At 40.5% G+C, this 22,398-nt stretch overlaps 1 protein-coding gene across 1 annotated transcript; it reads right to left on the bottom strand.

Annotated features, from left to right (window-relative positions):
• Positions 1 to 15,832: 15,832 nt before the first annotated feature.
• LOC110216244 (trypsin) lies at positions 15,833 to 19,814 on the bottom strand. The gene is made up of 5 exons (XM_020998046.2): positions 19,764 to 19,814; positions 18,661 to 18,823; positions 17,330 to 17,583; positions 16,647 to 16,783; positions 15,833 to 16,074 (listed from the first exon to the last, which is right to left on the bottom strand). Exons 1-5 carry the CDS (start codon positions 19,801 to 19,803, stop codon positions 15,925 to 15,927), a joined length of 744 nt encoding a protein of 247 aa, XP_020853705.1. The 5' UTR covers positions 19,804 to 19,814; the 3' UTR covers positions 15,833 to 15,924.
• Positions 19,815 to 22,398: the final 2,584 nt, after the last annotated feature.

Raw genomic sequence — 22,398 nt, 5'->3', positions numbered from 1 at the left:
GAACTCAGTATTCAAGGAGGTGGAGTAATGATGGGTGTTACTTTACTTGTTATTGTGCTATCTACAGCTATAGCACCCTTATCCCTGTTCCTTTTGTCTTCTTTCTCCTCAGGGACCATTGCAGAGGAAGGGATGAGCTACCTGGCATGGGCTTATGAAATCATCGTAGAATCCCACACACATTGTATTTGCTGACAGTTTTTCTGGAAGCACTTTGGCACATTCCTCATCAGGGAGAATGTCATGGATTACCCAGCTCAGGATATCTGGGTGACTTGCTACAGGAAAGAGGAGAGAGAAACCGAATCCTAGGGTTACTTTCACCAATAGAATCTAAATTATATGCTCCCCCACAGCACCAGTTATACTCCCAAAATTATACTACCTACCATCCTTTTAACATGGCCTGCAACTTCCTCCATTTGTGATGCTTTCACTGTCCTCCATTATCTGCCCTCTCCCCACATTTCCAATTACTGAAATTCTACCCAATTTTTGAGGTTCAATTCAAATGCTACTTCCTCCATGAAGTCTTTCCTGATCTAGCCTGAAATGCTCTCCCTCTTCTCTAACCTTTTAAGAGGACCTTGTCATTATCTTTTGCTTAGCTTATACTGTGGTATTTAAAATGCTACAACCTGACCCCTTTCCATCTTTCCTGTCTTGTTCAACTTTACTCTGCTACATATCTTCTATGCTCCAGCTATATACTGAGTTACTTACTGCTCTTCACACATGACATACCATCTACCTTCTTGGCCTTCCCTCGTGCCTGGAATGCTCTCCCTTCCATCTCTGCCTCCTGGCTTCCTTGCCCTTCTAAAAAGTTTATAGCAGCTCTCTTTGTAGTGGCAAGGAACTGGAAAGTGAGGGGATGCCCATCAATTGAGGAATGGCTGAACAAGTTGTGGTATATAATTGTGATGGAATACTTCTGTGTTGTAAGAAATGATGAGCTCAATGATTTTAGAAAGACATGGAAAGACTTGCATGAAATAAGAGGAGTGAAATGAGCAGAACCAAGAGAACAGTGAATATAGTAACAGCAATATTGTTTTAAGAATGGCTTTGAATGAATATTATTTTGTCAATTATGAATATCCAAATTAACTCTAAAGGATATGTGAAGAAAAATGCTATCTGCATCCAGAGAAAGAACTGATAAGTAGAAGAACAAATCAAATAATTTTACATATGTGTGTATGTGTGTGTTTTTGCTTAGGCAATCGAGGTGAAGTGACTTGCCCAGGGTCACACAGCTAATAGTCATCAAGTGTCCGAGACTACATTTGAACCCAGGTTCTCCTGACTCCAAGTCCAAAGCTCTACCCACTGCTCCACCTAGCTGCCCCATATGTGTGTGTTTCTGATGATAGCTGTCTCCAGGGCAGGGAGAGGGGAGGAAAAAAAAGAAAAAAAATTACATGATAATTTTGTTGTGTAATTGAAAGGAATAGCAAATTGTGCATAGCTGATTTGCAGTTTCATGTGCAATGATATTTTTTATTGTAGTATGTTATGAAAATGCTTTTTTATTCCGTGATGAAAAAAAAAAGATTTAGTTTCTACAGAAGGCCATTCCTGGTTCGCACCAGTGCTAAGGCCTTCTTTCTGAAATTACCTTCAATTGTATGGATTACATTGTTTATATCGTGTGTGTATGCATGTATATATGTATATATCCATGTATATGTATATGTATACATATATTACACACACACACACACACACACACACACACACACACACACACACACACATACACATTTTCCTGCTGTCTCCCCTACTAGCTCGTTGAAGGCTTGAACTATACATTTGCCTTTGTTCTTATCGTTTCTCCAGGGTTTAGGACAGTGCCTGTCAGATTGTAATCAATAAGTGTTGACTGACTGACTGACTCATACTATTTCATTGTGTATTATAATGGTTTCTGTATATGTCCACTCCCCTTACTCGAGTGTAAGCTTTATTGAAGGCAGGGACTATTTTATTCATCTTTGCATCTTCCTCAGAGCCTACTACACTTCTTTAAGCATATTAATGGTTACAATAACAATAATAATAATATAAATATAAAAGAGTGCTAGGACCTTCTCTATCAAACTGAAATTTTCAGTGTAAGCATTTGTACTTCAGAAATAGGTAGATATGAGAAATCAAGGTGTGATTTCTTGTTTTGTTGATGATCTAGACTTAAGAAAGTGATGGAAAACATGCTAATAGTATAGATTAAACATAAAAATGTATCATTTTTTCCCCCAGGAAGATGTTTCTTAAACATTTATCAGCACACCCCTGGTTTCCTTCCTGCTCCTCAAGAGGACCACCTAGTCTACCTCTAGAGATTCTTCAGTAAAAAGAAGGGCTGCTATTATGAAATCTTGCCTAAATGTGCCTGTGACTAAAATTTGGGATCAACTAAACCCAGGGCAGATATACGAATGGGTACAGTAAAGTGGCAATAAGGGTTCCCTATTCCCCCTTATTTTCCATTCACTTAAAAAAAATCCCTTCATGGCTTCGTCCTTCTTCCTCTTCCTTCCCCAATTTAAAGTGCTTTTCGGTTTACAAAGAACTTTGTTTACAACAACCTGTGAAATGAAGCCAGGCCAAGTATTATTTTACATTTAAGAAAACTGATTCTTACAGAGGTTGAATGACTTGGTCAGCTGTTTACCAGTCACCTCTGTTTGCCAGAATGTTGGTCCAGGGTTACTTTGATACTCCTAATCAATGGACAATGGCACCTTCTGTGAAGAGGCTTTTAGAAAGCTGTGATAATGTCTACCAATACTCTGTGAAGTTTTTGATTGTTTAGTTTTCAAATTAATGTTCTTGTAAATAAACAGACACTTGTGTTGCATATGTGTATATATATATATATATATATACACACACACAATATTATTACATAATATTATATTGCATATATATATATATATATATATATATATATATAATGTCATTAAAGTCAGAGAAACCCATCAGTTCACATACTCAGGTTAAAACTAATTTAATTTTTCTCATGTTTTAAATTAACGTTATCTAATCATTGATGTGTAAAATATTTAGTGATAACCTAAGAACAAAACTGATGAGTTGTGAGGTCTATATTTTGCTTCTCACCATGGCTGATAAATGTCAGAGCTAGGTCTTCTGACTACAAGTACAGCACCTTTTCTCCAATACCAGTTGGATGGTTGCAGCTGATAACCATAGCCCTTTCAAGTTCTTATTGGACCCCTTCTAGACATTTCTCCCTACTTGCTCCTATAAATTTCTAAGATATCCCAGTAGTCGAAATGGCTCAAGAGTTCGTTGAGGGCACTCACAGTTATTCCATTGTGTCCAGATCCATCCGGGGATGAAACACCTTCTAGTTTCAGAAGGAGCCATGGCCAGGGCCACTGTGCCCACATGTTTGTTGAGATTGGCAGGCTTATTTAACTTAATCAGCATGAGGTTGTTGTCCAGGTTTTTGAGGTTGAAGTCAGGGTGCTTGATGTTGACTAAGCAATTCTGGATCTGCTGTCTCTTTTCCTTTACATTGGGTTGAAGAACTCCCAGCCTGATCTGAGACCTTTGAGAAAGGGAACAAATAAAGGTGGGGAAGGCGTCGGGGCAAAGAAGAGGTATGATAGGTCTTGAAAGCATGAATTAATCATTCCCAGACACTCTCAAACCATCCAATGCTGAATGTGACTTAGGATTCCTCATTTCCATAATTACTTCTATCATTTAAAACTCCTTCCTATTATTGCTGTAAGAGTAGAGAACATATTTCATTAATCTGCACCCTGTTATGTGTTTTCTTTTCCCAATTCATACCATAGCCTTTGGGAATATTTGGAGGCAGTATGATATAATGAGAAGAGAAGGAAGTAAGGAAATAGTTTTTCATCTGAAGTTGATCACTAACTTTTTGATAATGAGAGCTGTCCCAAAGGGCAATGTGCTGCCTAGAAAGATAATGAGTTCCTTATCACTGAAGATCTTCTAGTGGCATCTGAATGGTCAACTTGGTGTGGAAGTTGTAAAGGGGATCCTTGTGTATATAAGGATACCTAAGGAAGGGATCTCAGAGATCTCTTCCATCAATGAGGTTGTGTGAACTAGTTAAGTGACGCAGATCAAGCTATTTTACCTCTGTTTCAGTTTCATTTTATGTTAAATAGTGGAATTGGACTAGATCATTAAGGCTTTTAAAATTCTGTGACTCTATGATTGTTTGAAGAGCCTACATTGTGTTTTATTTCTTTTGCCTCTTTCATAGGACCAAGAGCCATTCCAGAAACATGATAGGTGTTCAATAAGTACAGTCAATCCTCAGTATTTACGTGGCTAACTTTCATGACTTTAAGCGTTCGGGTGATTTTATTAGTAACCTCATTTTCATTTTCGAGTTGGCAACCTCACACATTCCGGGCTATGCACATTAGAGAAAAAACTGAGAGGCACGGTGTGTGCAAGTTTGTGGAATGGCTGGTATCCCCTACTAGGTACTTCACTGATCTTGTTCAACCTACCAGTGTAAAGAGCTTCCCATACATTTGTTGCATATTTTCACTGTTTGCCTTTGAAACTCAAGTTCTGTGCTACAATTATGCCTCCAAAGCATAGAGCAAGTCCTTTGGGTTCTCTGATGTGGAGAACTTGCCAGTCTCTGCATGTTTGGGTAGCAGTGACTAAAGTCCCATCAACCTCTTGGTTTTCAGAGGGTGGGCAAAGGTACAGAGGTTAGCAAGAGCATAGAATATAGTGCAATGCCCTGACACTGCAATCTGATACAGTGGAAGATAAGAATCAGGTTAAAAAATATTTTAGTTTTAAGAATTTTACTTGCTGTATACAGTATTTATGGCATGGTAGTTTTGTGTGCTATAAAAAATGAATATTGCCTGAAATTAATATGTTTTTTCAATTCAAGTGGTAGCATAAAAGGTCACAAAATTCTAGGGAATTATTAGTGAGAAAAACATTTTGTACGTTAACAATTTTATCTTCTGTACTGCATTTTGTGGGTTATTTCATGGTTACCGTGTTAGGAAAAGCACATGTCATCAGAATCAAAGATTTTTTGTTATAAAGAATTGTATGCAGAAAAGTGTATTTTCAGCACTCTCTAGTGAGTGATTCCAGTTTTTGGTGGTTACAGGAACCTAACCTCTCATTCCCCCATACGTTTAATGTATCAACATTTACGTTTTTGACATGCACATTTTCTAGGAATGTCACCCCAACAAAAGTTGAGGGTTGACTGCATGTGTTGAGGTTAATTGACTTGAACATCCATTTACTGAAAAACCAGGGACAAAAGAGCCCAGAAACCCCCTAGAAACTCACTGAAGTGTTTGGGAAGGTGTCAATCACACCCATCCTTGGGTATCACAAAAATCCATTTGAGCCCAAGGGAAAGGTCAGCAGTTGACTATGAGACAGAGCCTCATAGAAATTTCCCCCTTTCTACATTTCCTTTTCTACATTCCCAGTCCTGGACCCTTCTCATAACTACTGGGAATGTGATGATAACCATAGAAGCATACCATGCTAGAAGAGAAGGGACTTCATGGTTCTAGACCAACTTTGTCATTTTATAGGTAAAGTGATTTAACCTTACCTCCCTAATTTTAAAATTTAGAAGACTGGTAGGAACAAATGTACCATCATTACTCATGGTATGCTGCAGTGAGTTGCTGTCATCACCCACTGAGAGAGAATCAGAGTCCCAATGCAGAATGGGGAACTGGATTTCAGGTAGGCCATATAGGGGATTGTAGCATCATCATAATTGTTTCCCAGGGAAGCCAAGGTCAGCTCAGCTGGTTAGTTTACAGAGACAGAGGCAGAGAAACAGAAAAAGGTGAGATTTCAGAATACTCACGGGCAGCAGGCTCTTTATCACTTCCTTTCTAATACCCTTTTCTATGAGGTTTCTCTATCCTATACAGGAAGAGAACATGTAATTACAGAGAAAGGGGAAGGAGATTTCCCTTTGGAAGACACAAATTCAAATTTTTTTCAGAATGATCCCAGGACAGAGATCCTGTACAATGCATTTGGCTTAGCCTAAAAACAGGTAACTAAAAGATCCTGAGAGGATATAGGTAATGGCTTACATCGAAGCAAGAGATTCATCTCACAGATAGGTTATGAGATTCAGTGACTTCCTGCTCCCATCACCCATCACTACAATTCCTGAAACCTCTTAAGCCCTCTTGTTTCATCAGTATTCAGTTCTTATTAGCTACTAGTGACAATCTTTCTTGCCAAATTTTCTTCTTCTTTTTTTTTCCCCAAAAGGTCTCTAACCTTTCTTGAAAACAGGAAACCCACAGATTCTCACCAGCTGCTGTCAGGAGAACAAAGAAGAGAAAGCATTTCATAGTGGAGTTCAGGTGGTATTACAGTGATGAAGCCAAAAGTCAACTACTGCTATTAATCCTGGTTTACATTTTAGGTCAGGGGCATTTGACAACTATAGTGATGGCTAGAGAGGTTTCTTCTAGCTATAGCCTGAATTAAAAGAATTCTCAAGGACCTTGTGGAAATCTTGGAGATATCTACTCTTCTCAAGGTCTACTTCCACAAAGCAACATGTCAGTCTCCTCTAGAGGCCGTTACAGGTGAGGAAAAGGACAATGGCTCAGTGTCTCAACATCCTCACTGATATTTCTTTACTCTAGAAATCTCCTGCTGTCTCCCGATCTCCTGTCCCTGTGGAGGAATAGGAGAAAAGAAATTTTGTATTCAGTGTTCAAAGGTTTTCCCTCCATAATCATCCTGTCACTTAGTTTATGACATGTACCCATTCTCTGTGTCATAATTATATTCCTCCTTCCCACCATTTGACTTGTTTCTTCTATATGACCACTCCCTTCATTTTGACTGTGGACCTCTGCCCCTCTCCTACACTAGGAAATGGGCATCTACCCTCTGGAAAACTTTTCTCCAATATACGCTTTTTTTTTTAGAGTGAGGCAATTGGGGTTAAGTGACTTGCCCAGGGCCACACAGCTATGGAGTGACATGTATTTGAGGCCAGATTTGAACTCAGGTCCTCCTGACTCCAGGGCCAGTGCTGTATCCACTGCACCATCTAGCTGACCCCAGTACACACTTTGATGACAGGTTGACAAGCTATAAGAAAACAGTGCATTTGGTCAAAAGCAGTTAGCACTTGTGTACAAGAGTGTGGCTTTTTTGAATGCCTATTGAAATAAACCTATAATGCACCAAACATACATATGCCTGTTGTCACAGAGGAAAATATATATATTTGTAACATATTTGGGCAATTATTTACTGCTTAAAGTGCCATTTAAGAATTTTTAGCATGAATCTCTCAGACCACTTTCTTTTTTTTTTCTTTTTCGTTTTTCTTTTGGGGAGTTTGCTTATTAATTTATTTTTAGTTTTCGATGTTCACTTCTACAAGATTTTGAGTTCCAAATTTTCTCCCCATCTCATCCCTCCTCCCACCTTGAAGACAGAATGCATTCTAAATACTCCTTCACATAATCTGCCCTCCCTTCTATCTCTCCCCCCTTCTCTTATTCCCTTCCCTTCTATTTTCTTGTCAGGTAAGGCAGATTTCTATACCCCATTGCCTGTATATCTTATTTCCCAGTTACACATGAAAACAATTTTTAGCATTTGTTTTTAAAACTTTGGGTTCCTAATTTTCTAACTTCCTCGCTCCCCACCCTCCATGAATGAGAAGGCAAGCAACTTGATACAGTTCATACATGTGTAGTCATGCAAAACACTTTCATGGCAGTCATGTTGTGAAAAAAAAAAAAGTAACCATATTTCCCTTCTTTCTCTCCCAGCCCCCATTTATTTTATTCTCTCTTTTGACCCTGTCCCTCCTCAGAAATGTTTGCTTCTGATAACCCCCTCCCTCAATCTGACCTTCCCTCTAATACCCTCACACTCTTTTATCCCCTTTCCCCCTAATATCCTGTAGGGTAAGATAGATTTCCATACCCAATTGAGTGTGTATGTTATTGCCCCCTTAAGCCAAATCTGATGAGAATAAAATTCATTCATTCTCTCTCACCTTCCCCCACTTCCCCTCCGCTGTAAAAGCCTTTTCTTCCCTGTCACATGTGAGATAATTTACCCCATTCTACCTCTCCCTTTCTCTTTCTCCCAGTATAATCCTCTCTCACCCTTTAATTTTATTTTTTTAGATATCATCACTTCATATTCAACTCACCCTGTGCCCTCTCTCTCTCTCTCTCTCTCTCTTTCTCTCTCTTTCTCTCTCTCTCTCTCTCTCTCTCTCTCTCGCTGTCTCTCTCTCTCTCTCTCCCTCTAGATATAACTATAATTTTTTTCCCCTCCAACTACCCTAATACTGACAAAGGTCTCATGAGTTACAAATATCATCTGTCTGTGTAGGAATGTAAACAGTTCAACCTCAATAAATCCTTTATTACTTCTCTTTCCTGTTTGCCTCTTCCTGCTTCTCTTGAGTCTTGTATTTGAAAGTCAAATTTTCTATTCAGCTCTGTTCTATGCATCAGGAATGCTTGAAAGTCCTTTATTTCACTGAATGTCTACTTTCTCCCCTGAAGGATTATACTCAGTTTTGCTCGGTAGGTGATTCTTGGCTGTAATCCTTTTTCCTTTGACCTCCAGAATATTATATTCTAAGTCCTCCAGTCCCTTAATGTAGAAGCTGCTAAATCTTGTGTTATCTTGACTGAGTTTCCACAATACTTGAATTGTTTCTTTCTGGCTGCTTGCAATATCTTCTCCTTGACCTGGGAACTCTAGAATTTGGCTACAATATTCCTAGGAATTTTCCTTTGGGGATCTCTTTCAGAAGGTGATCGGTGGATTCTTTCCATTTTTATTTTACCCTCTGGTTCTAGAATATCAGGGCAGTTGTCCTTGATAATTTCTTGAAAGATGATGCCTAGGTTTTTTTTTTTTTCCATCATGGCTTTCAGATAGTCCAATAATTTTTAAGTGATCTCTCTTGGCTCTGTTTTCCAGGTCGGTCATTTTTCCAATGAGATATTTCACTTGTCTTCTTTTTTTTCCCCCATTCTTTTGGTTTTGTTATATACTATCTTGATTTCTCATAAAGTCACTAGCTTCCAATTGCTCTATTCTAATTTTTAAGGAAGTATTTTCTTCAGTAAGCTTTTGGACTTCCTTTTCCATTTGACCAATTTTGTTTTTTAGGGCCTTTTTCTCCTCTTTGCATTTTGGACCTCTTTTGCCATTTTGGTTAGGCTATTTTTAAGGTGTTATTTTCTTCGGTATTTTTTTGGGTCTCCTTTAGCAAGCTGTTGACTTGTTTTTCATGATTTTCTTGCATCACTCTCATTTCTCTTCCCAGTTTTTCCTCTACTTCTCTTACTTGCTTCTCAGAATCCTTTCTGAGCTTTTCCATGGCCTGGGACTGATTCATATTTTCCTTGGAGGCTTTGGATATGGGAGCTTTGACTTTGTTATCTTCTTCTGATTGTATGTTTTGATCTTCTTTGTCACCAAAGAAAGATTCTATGGTCTGACAATTTTTTGTGCAGTTTGCTCACGTTTATAGCCAATTACTTGAGTTTTAAACTCTTTGTGAAGGTAGGGGTGTGCTTCCAGTGTGGAGAATGTACTGTCTCAAGCTTCGGGAGTTTTGTGCAGATGTTTTCAGAGATACTTCTAGGGACCTGTAAATTTTTAGTTCTTCCAAGGTGGTGTGATCAAGGGTGAGATGTTGACTCTTTTCTTGGCCTGTGCTCTAGTCTATGAGTGATCACAAGTACTCTTTTCTGCTTTGGAACTGTGCAGAGGATTTTCTCTTAACTGCCACTGCAGGCTATACCATGCCCGAGCTCTTCCTGGCCCTGGGACCGCCACCCAGAATTGTGACCCAGATCCAAGCATGGGCAAAGGAAGAGATTCTTGACTCAGCAGCAGCAAAGAAATCCTTGAAATCCCCCTCTAAACATTCACCTGATTTCCTTACTGTCTATGGGCCAAGAGTTCCAGAAGCAGCCACTGCCCCTGGGCTGCAGCGGGACTGGGGCTGGCACTGAGCTTCTCTCTCACTGTGGTCACAGACCTTTCCTATTGACCTTCTAAGTTGTTTTTGGCATTTGTAGGTTGAGAAATCTGGAAATAGCCACAGCTGCCTGTGATTTAGTCCCTGAGGCCTGCTTCAGGTTCGCTGAGGTCTGGGCTTTGCCTGCATGGCCCACACTGAACTGTGCTCCTCTCCCATCCTGGCACAGTACACCTTTCCAATCAACCATCCAGGTTGTATTGGGCTGGAAATTTGCTTCACTCTGTCTTTTTGTGGGTTCTGCTGCTGTAGAATTTGTTTAGAGCCATTTTTAGAGGTATTTGGAGGGGTTTGGGGGGAGAACTCAAGCACGTCACTGCTTTTCCTCCACCACCTCGGCTCTACCCCTCAGACCACTTTCTTATGAACACCCAAGGGGTTTATAAAGCAGTAAATGCTGTGCCATTACCAGCTGTCTTGACCTTTGTATTGCCACCAGACCCCAGTGTCTCTGGAGGAGAGAGTGAAGCTGATGACTCTGTTGTGCAGCTCTGCCTCACTTAAATCCAATTCATGTGCAAGTTGAGACATCAGCCTTGTGATGTTATTGGTCCTCTTCAAGAATGAAGGATGAACAGTGAACCAGTAAACAGGAATGTGTGGGCCTTTGAGGTCTCTTCCAATTTTGAAACTCTATAATCATGTGATTAGCCATTTTGGCACAGAGACAAGTAACTGATTAAACTTTTCATAGATTTTTCAATACTACTATTTCATAAAACTTGAGCCTGAAGAAGTTATTATCCTCATATGTTCCTGTTCTCATGGAGAGTACATTCTAATGAGGGAAACGATGCATAAAGTTCTAGCTCCAGAGAGTACGTAATTTTTTTTTTGAGGCAATTGAGGTTAAGTGTCGTGTGTTTCACACAGCCAGTAAGTGTCAAGTGTTTGAGGCTGGATTTGAACTCAGGTCCTTCTGACTCCAGGGCTAGCGTGCTATCCAATGTGCCACCTAGCTTCCCCAAGAGTATGTAATCTGAAAGGAGAAGGAATGGACAGTTGGAGAGGAGGGACCCAGAAAGGCCTACTACAGAAAGTGGGATTTGATCTAAACCTTGAAGGAAGCCAGGGAAATTGAGAAGCAGAGGTGAGGGGTCAGAGCAAGCCAGGCATGATAGATGGCCAGTGCAAAGGCAGAAGAGGAAGCAATACTTCTCTGTCTTTCGGCCCATTTGGTTCCATAGACTGGAACACTGGCCCATGTGCATTAACATTGTTTTATACTTTGAAGGGGAGGGGAAGCTGGAGTTGCTTTTAAATGTGCTACTTTACAATAGATCAAAGTTACTTTTGAATATACCACTGGTGAATGAGCTACATATCCAGGGGATGGCAAAATTCCTTTGTTTATTCACGATTGAACCTAATAGATTTATCAGTTATTCTAGCTGGTTTTGTCTCTCAGTCAATAAAAATTTATTAAGGGTCTACTATGTGTCAGGCACTATGGATACAAAAAGACAAAAGACAATTTTTGTTCTTGAAGAACTAAAAATCTAATGGGGAGACAATAAACAAATAAATATATACAAACAAACAAACAAAAGCTATATATAGGAGAAATAGGAAGTAAATAAGAGAAAGCAGGCGCTAGTATTACGAGAGGTTGGGAAAAGCTTCCTGTAGAAGATGGGAATTTTAGTTAGGACTAAAAGGAAGCCAGGGAAGCCAGTAGGTGGAGATGAGGCTGGAAAGCATTCCAGTGTGGGGACCAGCCAGAGAAAATACCCAAAGTCCAGAGAAGGAGTGTCTTGTTGGTAGAGTAGCCAGGAGGTTAATGTAACTGCACTGAAGAGTTTGTGGCAGGGTGTAAGGTGTAAGAAGAATGGAAAAGTAGGAGAGGGGTAGGTCATGAAGGGCTTTGAATGACAGAGCATTTTGTATTTATTTCTGGAGGCTACAAAGAGCCACTGGAATTTATTGAGTGGATAGGGTTGTTATTCATCCTTCTTTGTCAAAGAGGACCATGAGGGCGATGTCCTGACTTGTGTATAAATTGGATTTGAGTAGGGCAGAGCTGTGCAAATCATCAGCCTTGCTCTCTTTTCCAGAATCATTGGAGTCCAGTGGCAGGACACAAATCAAGATGACTGACCTCGTAATGGAATGGCCCTGTGTGAGGAAGTGGGGGGCTGGAGATGTGTGACATAATCAGATCTGAGCTTTAGGAAAATCACTTTAGTCACTGAATGGAGGTTGGATTGGAGTAGGGAGAGACTTGAGGAAGGAAGACCCCATCAGGGGACTATTGAAGTACTTCAGGTGCAAGATGATAAGAGTCTGCACCAGAGTGGCAGCAGTGTCAAAAAGGGGTGTATTCAAGAGATATTGCAAAGCAGGAATCCACAGGCATTGGCAACAGATTGGATAGAGAGGTGAGAGAGAGTGAGGAGTCCAGGGTGACTCTTAGGTTGCAAACCCAGGGATGGTGTTGCTCCGTACAATAATAAGGAAGACAGGAAATGGGAAGGGATTAGGAAATAGATGGGTAGCTAGGTGGCACAGTGGATAGAGTGCCACATCTGGAGTCAGGAAGATATGAATTTAAATCCAGCCTCGGACACTATCTGTGAGACTCTGGGGCAAGTCACTTAACCCTGCTTGCCTGAGTTTCCTCAGCTGTAAAATGAGCTGGAGAAGGAAATGGCAAACTACTTTAGTATCTTTGCCAAGAAAACCCCAAAGGAATCACGAAGCCAGCAACAACTAGAGAGATATTAAGTTCAGTTCCAGACATACTGAGTTTGGGAACTGTTAAAATAGAGATGGTAATTAAATCATGGGAGCTGATGAGATCACTTGTTGTTTATTACTTATTGCTCCACTCCAGCATTGAAATCACTCTGGGTCTCCAAATCACTGCAGCTCTCACTGATTGGTCAACAATAAGTCTCAGGCCAAGCCCTGCTTGGTGATTGTTTGGACCCAGATTGGCTCAGAATGTGTCTAAATGGCATTTTATTTCTGTTCTGGCCAGAAACCCTGAAAGGCTTCCCCAAGTAGATGTTTTCTTTCTTTCTTTCTTTCTTTCTTTCTTTCTTTCTTTCTTTCTTTCTTTCTTTCTTTCTTTCTTTCTTTCTTTCTTTCTTTCTTTCTTTCTTTCTTTCTTTCTTTCTTTCTTTCTTTCTTTCTTTCTTTCTTTCTTTCTTTCTTTCTTTCTTTCTTTTTTCCTTCCTTCCTACCTTCCTTCCTTCCTTCCTTCCTTCCTTCCTTCCTTCCTTCCTTCCTTCCTTCCTTCCTTCCTTCCTTCCTTTCCTGTTAGTTATTTAAAGCGGCCAATCTTTGCCTTGTTTCTTAGTAGGCTCTAATTAGTGAATAGGCATTATCTCAGTCAAACTGAGACCTGTTAAAGATTTTAGCTTTAAAAAGCCAAGGTTCCCCACTGTATCCTGGACCTTCTCCAGTTGTTCTGATTTATATTGGCCACTGGACCCAGATGGCTCTGGAGGTAAAAATGAGCCCTCTCTTACTCAAATCCAATTCACTTGCGTGTCATGGCACCCCCTCCCTGCTGTTATGGTCCTCTGAGAATGACGGACAGACAGCAGCAGCAACAATAATCTGATTAGAGTGTATCAGATTTCTTCCCCTGACTACCTCAACTTCTTGTATATGAAACTGTGAACTTCTTTCACGTGAAGTTTTTTTTAAAAAGTATGTAAAATTTAAAAAGATAACAAAATTGTTGTTCTTGTATATCTCTTTTGAGCCTCTTTTGCTGTCCTCTGTGTATTTTAAAATGTTTTATTAATAGTCTTTCCCTCGTATTTCTTTCAGATGAATTGCTATCGAGCCACAACTCCCCAATGTTGTACTTGTAAAATTTAATTTTAAACCAATGTTTAGGAATTTAAATTTATCTCTACTGCAATGTTCACTATTCCATTGTCCTATGTAAATATCATTGTTCTAGTCCCTTAAGAAATATTTTGGATTCTGATGGTCTCATGCAATGTATCAGGTACATGTCATTTGAAAAATTGTCAGCTTGCCAATTTGCATCTCTATCCACCACTGTTAAAAATCTCACTACATAATACCAGGAGTGAGCAGCTGCCATCAGAGTTGACACACATCCATGAATGACTAGCCTTTTGGAATGATTGGTCATTCAGCCAGCTCTGATTTTGTCTAATCCTGCTTGTCTCCATCTTGGTTACAAGAACAGTATGAGAAACCGTGATGTATACGGGACATTTTAAAAGAGACTTGGAGAGTATGGAGAGAAGAACAGTGAACAGCCCACGAAGGCTTTTGGCTCCATAGTCTTCTGATCAAAAGTAGGTGAGATTCATTTTCCTTGCCCGTGAAGAAGCCATCACTTACTTTAGGCATATGAAGGAAGAAAGGGAGTGAGGGCTCCCTAAAGTGATTTATCTCCCATTCTCCTTGTGATCTTGAAATCTAGGTCCTGTCAAAGTGGTTCAGCTGAAATGCTTCTGGGCACACGTGTGTGTGTGTGTGTGTGTGTGTGTGTGTGTAGGGTGGAGAGAGTTGAGATTTCACTGACTGCCCAGAAGCTGTTCCAATGCTCAAGAATGCTCTTTTTATACCTGTTTCCTTTAAAATTCAATAAATGTTCTTTAATCTACACAGGGTGTCTTAAAAGTCTTTCAGTCTTATCTTTGTGACCCCATTTGGGGTTTTCTTGGCAAAGATACTGGAGTGGTTTGCCATTTCTTTCTCCAGCCCATTTTATAGATGAGAAAACTAAGACAAATAGGGTGAAGTGACTTGCTCAGGGTCATACAACTAATAAGTATCTGAGGTCAGACTTGAACTCAGGAAGAGGAGTCTTCCTGACTCCAAGTGCTGTACTCTATCCACTATACCACCTACCTGCCCTTGTCTCAAAAGCCTTAGTGCAGTTTCAAGCTTTTAAAAAGTTTAAATAAGAAAGGAAATCCTTTCAGGGTCATGCTCATGTGGGGAAAACATTTCATATTCTGTGGGAGGGGACTCAAGTCTTCGATAACTTATGAATTATTGTTGGTAATTAATCATAACATTAGCATAGATAGAAGTCCAGGGAGGCAGTAGCTGGAAAGATTAGGGATATGGGGATGACAGTTCTCCTTGCTCATATACCCAGGGAGTGAGCTGGTTTAGGTTTGAGGTTGCCAGTGATGATCATACTTTCAGACTAACTTAATCTGATAGGTGTCAGAATAGAGTTCAGATATTGGAGTGCAGATCTTATTTGGGTTTAGGATTAGTGATTTAATTGGTACAGTGAACTGCTGATGAGCAAACTCCCTCTTCCAAGGCAAATTGACACCTTCTTTGCAGCTTGCAGTATTACAGTTGTAGGTGGGTACAGAGGTGTTAATTGTCAGAGGTTACATGGCTAACGTGTTGAAGTCAGGACTTGAATCCAGATCGTTGTGGTTTCTCAGCCAGCCACATATTCAACACACAATGTTGCCTTTCACAGATATTGTACTCTGAGTAATTACTTGGCCACAGATTTTTTAGTGCTAACGTAAAACAATTTGTTCTGTGTGTGGGGTCACAATTCCTTTATATAGAACTTCAAAGTTTAGAGAGATTACTAAGGAATTGTGTCAGAATAGTGATTGAAAGTAGAAGATGGCCACTCTTCTTCATTGGAGAGGGTTCCAAAAAGTGTAGAATGTTAGAGTAAGCTCTATGCTTACCCAACCTATCAGTATCAGAAAAAAGTAGGTATGCTAGAGTCAAGGACTGGAACGAGACAAGATGCAACACAAAACATGAAAGCCTTTATTTAGATCCAATGTCTCCACTTGTGGTTAATAGCAGTAGTGCTCTCCATTTTTTGTAGTTGCAAGAGGATTAGATCAGAGCAAAGGGGCCGTGGAGGACGCAGCTTAATTTTTTGCAATGGTCTCCTCAATCCAACTCACATAGTTGCAGACTTTGGTGTAGACACCAGGTTTGTTTTTAAGGGCACAGCCATAACCCCAGGAGACAATTCCTTGGAGTTGTCCATTACAGACCACAGGGCCACCAGAGTCACCCTGGAATTGGAAAATAGAATGGGTCAGAGTTTTCCTTCCATGCATCACAGGGAATAGAGCTCAGAGCCAGACATATTGCCCAGGCAGGTCCAGAATATACATTTAGTTTGACATTAGTTCCTGAATAATGTTTTCCAGGGAATCTAGCCTTCTCTTTATTTCCCCTTTCCCTTCCCACTTCAATGTCTCCTAGCTCCTCCTCCTCATCTTGTCTGTGCCCTCAGGAAGCAGAACAAAGCGAGAATAAGGTGAGGTTGGCTTCAAGGTTGCTTTGCCCATCCCGTCTTTTTTCTCCAAAGTGTCCCATCTACAACAGCCCTCCCTAATGTGCCTGCATTAGTGCAAGCACAATGTCTGTGTTATCTTTGATCACTACAATCATACAGCTATTTTAGAAGGAAAATATTTGGTGTCCCCAGTCCTCAAGGCATCTTCCCATCTCACTCCATCCAGGAGCTCAAACTCGAGAAGGTTTTTCAGTTCCAAGTCTCCTAGATTAGTTGAAATATGGGAAAGAGGGAAACCGTGGCTCTGAACTGAGTGGAGAGGGAGTGAGTGGAACAGAAACTGACCTGGCAGGAATCCTTTCCACCCTCTAGATAGCCCACGCAGATCATGTTGCTGGTGATCTGTCCAGGGTAGGCACTACTGCAGCTGCTGTCAGAAAGCACGGGAGCCTCCAAACACTGAAGCAGATCTGGGTAGTCGGCTGTGTGGAACAAAGATGACCAAGATGGTAGATTCTCTGTGGTGTCCTTGGAAAGCCTTCAACTGACAGGTTTTCTCTGCCTTCTCTGGCACTTTTTAAGATCTTTCAATGTGAGAAAATGACTGATTCAACCTTGACTATTGCTGGTCCCAGATCATATGGGCATGAGCAACAAGGAGTTTCATAGGTTCTGGTAACCCTAAGACCCTTAATGGTACCAGCTCCGGGAAGAGGTTATGGCCCCAAGAAGACAGCATCATTTAAGTTCCTACCTCCCCCCTCCATGTCTAGGACCAATCAGTCGAATATCAAGGGAACTCTCTTCAACCCTCCTCCAGGTATCCTTGCTCTTGCTAAGGTTCATTCTTGCATGGTACAGCCCTAAATCTTTTCCACCTTTCTGGCTCTTCTATCTAGCCCTCATGCAAGTCACTGCAACCTAGTAGGTAATCCTGGAAGTGGCAGGTATTTATGTGTGGAGGCAGGGAGGTAAGAGTTGGACTTTTTGACTTCTAATGCTCTTTTCGTGCTCCATGAGTCACTCACCTCCAGAACTCACAGTGTTGCCCCAGCCAGAGATGAGACATGAAGTGCCAGCAGCAGCACAGGCTTGGGGTAGAGAGACGGTAGACACTGCAGAGTTGAGTGTGGCAGCTTTTTCCAGCTTAATCAACATGATGTCATTGTTGAGGCTGTTAGAATTGTAGTTCGGGTGGCGGATGGTTTTAGCTGAGTTAATGAACTGCTCACTGCCTTCAACGACCTCAATGTTGTGCTCTCCCAGCCTCACCTGGATTCGGCTGGATGGACAAAGAAGAGCCCTTAAGCAATCTGATTCCCAGATTTTTCCTTCTATATCTCACCACAGTCAGGTAACCACTTCCTCTCCATTCAAATTGATCCCATTCTCTCTCTTTTCCATATGTCAACTACATTCCTTTCATTGCTTATTCCTGCCAGTGTAAGTCACATTTAGCCAGGTAGTTCCCCTGTCAAATATAGTGGAAGTACTACCACCTCTTTCCCTAGGGGAAGTCCTGCCCTCACACTTTCCTTCCCCAAACAGTTACCCAGTCAGAATGCTTAACCAAGGGGGTGTGCATCAGGAATATGTAGGCAAGGAGAGGGGAGAGGGGAGAGAGGAGAGGGGAGAGGGGGGACAGGGGAGAGACAAAGAGAGGCAGGGAGAGGGGAGAGACAGAGAGAGAGAGAGACAGCCCTGAAAATTACCAACCAAGGGTGCATCACTCTTCTAAATTCTCCTAAATTCACCATGATCCACCCTCTTTTCCATAGAGACTTAATATCTGAGTTGAGAATGGGGGCTAGGGTATTGTTTTTATATTCAGCTTTCTATTCCTCTCCCCACCAAACACACAGAATTGACTAAGATCCTACCTGAATAATCTCCTGGGAAATACCCAAGGATTTAACATTTCTTTTTTATTTAAGCTGAGAGCCAAGCAGGGCGGATCAAGGAGGCAGTTATAATTGTTTAGTTTTTCTCTTTCGTATGGGCAATTTCATCTGCCTCTACTGCCAACAGGCTTTGAGATTCTTATAGGTAGATGCTGCTTTTTCTTTGCTCCTTTGATCTTTACCTCTCACTCAGGCATGCAGGCACAACTGCACACTTGCACACAGACACATACACAGGCGCACACACACACGCGCGCACACACACACACACACACACACACACACACATTCCATTGATAGCTACTTTAGCTTTGGAAAACATGTACCCTTGAATAAACCCCCCACTTTATCTACCTATCCTACCTGAAGATTCTTTGGAGATTTCCCAGCCCTGAATGGAATTTGTGGGCTAGGCCTTAGCACTGAGCTTGCCCTAGCTGTGAGTATTAGTTACTTACGACTTGTAGCAATGAGCAGCTGATACCACCCACTGTGCACTGATGAGAGAACCACCACAGAAATGGTAGCCAGAGTTCAGAGACACCTGGTAGGGGAGGGAGTTAGCAGCACACGTGTAGCCTCCAACAATCTTGTCATCATCATCACTAGTGGGGTAAGCAACTAGGGAACGAAAGAGATAGGAATTTCCAGTTCAAGAGGACCTCCTGAAATTTCAGCTCTTCCAGAAAGTCTTGAAGATTGATCAGAGAAAAACTGACAACATTTCTTTTCCCCTAGAGAAGTAGGATAGTGTAGTGGAAAGAACATTGACTTTGTAACCAGAAGACCCAGTTTCACATCTGATGCTTTTACCCTGTATGACCAAGGTCAAGTCACTTTATATTCCTGGGCCCCAGTTTCCTAATTTGCAATATTAGAGACTCTGTGATACCTTTTAGACTTTAAATCTGTGATCCAGACACAACTTCAACAAGGCAATCTCTTGCCTATTTTCCAAAAGCACTTTTACTCAGATACTTATTTAATACTCACAAGCATTATACCACGTTCATGACCTAAAGAACTAACTCATCATTCATGTTCATCATTTTGCCAAGACCCACTGAAGCAGAGCCATGTGGATATGTAACAGATCCATGTCCCTTCCTGAATAAAGGGACTTGGTAGACAGATTTATCTTTTGGAAGACCTCAACATAAAAGCCATGTAAATGAGTTCTTGATAAAAACCTTTTCTGAAAAAGATGACAGGTGTCTAAGGAGACATTATGATTTCTCCTTTGATAAACTATACTCTATGCATATACCCCGTTACCTATTCTAAAAGTTTAGTTCAAGTTGGAGTCTTTACCAAGTATTCTACGGAGGCTACGTTCATCTCCTGCTTTGGTACAGCAGCAATAGCTTGAGTCACATGAGTTGCCTTTTAGTCACATTCTGTCTTCCAATCTTTCCTTTTATTTCCCTGGATTAGTGTTTTTTCTTCAGTTAGATTATTACTTTTGAAGGCAAAGATTTTGAATTACTCATTTTTTTCCTTGCAGTATCAGGGACAATGAGAAAACTCAATAAGCATTGTTGATTGGACAAGAGAAACTTACCAGCAGCCCCTAAGAGGGTAAGGAAGATGATGACCTTCATGGTTGTCCTAGGGATCTAGACAAGAAAATGGAATCCAGGGTTTTCAACCATTACTATTTATCCCTTCAGAGTTGGCAAGACTTCCAGAGAACCAGAAGAGTGACTCAATGGAAAATTTAGAAATCCAAATTTAGAATTTCGTTTTCCCTAATTTGGAAGATAATCAAACATTGAAATTATTTGATAACCCTTTTCTCTATTGCTGAGAAAGTTCCAGGAATATCTACCTGGGTCAGGTTTCCTCACATAGCAGAAAATTCAGATTAGGTCACAAGGTAGAGCCCCAGGTGTCCCTCATCCCACACAAAACTGCTAACAATTTGACCACCTCAATCCTTTACCTTTGATTCTAAGTGGTCCTATGACCCATACGCCCTCTGTAATGAACCTCTCCCACACTATCTTCAATTATATGCATCTGTACATACGCTCCATTTGGTGTGATATTATGGATCTATGCCTATAATTTATGTATGTATACATATTTCCAACTTAAGAGCCATGGGATTTTGTCAATATGGATATTTGTTGTAGAGACTGGAACTCTATGATAATTTAATAGGGAAATGCTAACAATTTATCTGGATTTTTAGCAGTACGTTGGAGAAAATATCTCATGTTTTCTGTGTATGTGTGGAAAAAGGAGTTACATGATGTAGATAACGCTATATTTAAATTGCTTTAGAAGTGAGAGAATAGCTAAACTCAAAGAATAGTCAGTAATGGTTCACTGTCAATTTAGAAAGAGGTCATCAGTGGAGTGGACAAAGAATCTGTGCTTGGCCATGTGTTATTTAATTTTTTTTTATTAATGACTTAGATAGAAGCATTGATTCCATGCATATAAAATCTGCAGAGAAGACAGAGTTGAGGAGGATCTTTAACACTGGATGATGCAGTTAATAATTTTGACAAGCTCAAACATTGGCTGAATCAAAGTTTCATAATTAGGTTAAAACACATTACTACACAGGTACCAAAGGAATAGAGTACAGAAGTTAGACGGAAGTCTGCAGGAAGAGGACCTAGAGGTTTAAGTTTAGTTAATCACTCAACAGTATGACATTCCAGCCAGAAAAGCAAACCAAATCAAATCAGAACAAACAAAACAAAACAAAATAACAACAAGAAACCACTCAATCTTACCTTCCATTTAGAAAGACATAGCTTCTATGCATAAGGAAATGACTTTTCTCTTATATTGTGTCCTGATCAAACCCAGGTAGTGTACTGCAGACAGTTCTGGGCACCAGAGCTTATCTTTCAGTCCTTGTTCCATGAAGATTGCTTGAAAGAAATAGTAATGTTTAGCCCAGAGAAGAAGACATGGGGAACATGAGAGCTGTCTTGAAGTATTTTAAGGGTTGTTATGTGGAAAATTGGATTAAACTTGTGCTTGTTCTCAGAAAGCAAAATTAGAAAAAATAGAGAGAAGTTGCAAAAAAGGTAAATTTTGGATTGGTGTGCTTAGGAGAGTAACCAACTTCATGATTTCTTTTAATTTCATTTATACGTGACAGGACGTCAACTGCCCACTGGTGGGTAAGGAACTCTCCAAATTTCCTTTACTGGTCCCCTGGAGAATTTAGCTTCTCCCATTACTAAAGGAGGGGAAGAGAGAGAATTAGCTACAAGATAGAAAATCATATGAGATGGGAAGTTGAGGAAGCAGCAGAAATAGGAGCAAGGAGGCACAGAGGCTGCTACCACTGTAGCATCACCCTTACAGCTTAGAACAACTCTGTTTAGGCCAAGCTAAATTGGAAAAACCAAGAGAAAGGCTGTTGCTTCTTCTGCTTTGCCAGGCTTGAGAGCGGGTGGCTGGTAGAAGCCTTTCCAGAGGCTTGGGATGGAGGAATGGAAGATGGGGAGAGGGGAAAGAGAGAGAAGTCGCAATGGAAGTAATTGCGGAGCTAGAGCAATGAGGTTGCCAGAACTAGAGTCTGGGACCAAGAAGCATGTCAGGGCAGATAGGAGTCTTGCTGAATTCACCCTTATGGGAAGATCCGAGTTAGCAATTCTATTTTCCTTTTCCTTTGTCCTTCCTTAGAAGGGTATATGTTTTATATACCCATATTTATGTGTAATGGTAGCCATCTCTAGGACTGGGTGGAGGGGAGAAAAGGAAAAAAAGGTAAAAAAAAAAGGAAATTTACACAGTGACTTTATCATATATTTAAACGGACTAGCATGGGGGTTGGGAACCTCTGGCCTCGAGACCACATCTGGCCTTCTAGGTCCTTGGGTGCAGCCTTTTGACTGAGTCCAAGTTTTACAGAACAAATCCTTTTATTAAAGTTATTCGTTATGTGAAGTTTGGATTCAGTGAAAGGGCCGCACTTGAGCACCTAGAGGGCTACATGTGTCCCTAAGGCTGCAGATTCCCCACCCCTGAAATAGCATGTTGTATATAATAATATTTGCAGTTTCATGTACAACTAATCATTTTTTTTATTATTATTTTACTGCATTATGGAAATTCTTGTTTTATTCCATCAATTAAAAATGAAATAAATAAAAATTTTCAAATGGGCATATATTTGTTCCAGAGCTTTTCTCTATTTCTTTATTATTTATGTAATCACACATATATGT

This window comes from Phascolarctos cinereus, unplaced genomic scaffold, assembly GCF_003287225.1.
Source record: "Phascolarctos cinereus isolate Bilbo 61053 unplaced genomic scaffold, phaCin_HiC Scaffold_1;HRSCAF=81, whole genome shotgun sequence".
NCBI classification, from domain to species: Eukaryota; Metazoa; Chordata; class Mammalia; order Diprotodontia; family Phascolarctidae; genus Phascolarctos; species Phascolarctos cinereus.
The sequence above is the reverse complement of the archived record's forward strand: the minus strand, read 5'-3'. Positions and strand labels throughout refer to the sequence as shown.

Coding starts and splice junctions, on each gene's coding strand:
- LOC110216244 (XM_020998046.2), bottom strand. CDS start 19,803: ATGAAGGTCATCATCTTCCTTACCCTCTTAGGGGCTGCTG. Junction 17,584..18,660: donor GCTGCTCATTGCTACAAGTC/GTAAGTAACTAA, acceptor TTGTCCATCCAG/CCGAATCCAGGTGAGGCTGG. Junction 16,784..17,329: donor CAACACTGTGAGTTCTGGAG/GTGAGTGACTCA, acceptor TGTTCCACACAG/CCGACTACCCAGATCTGCTT.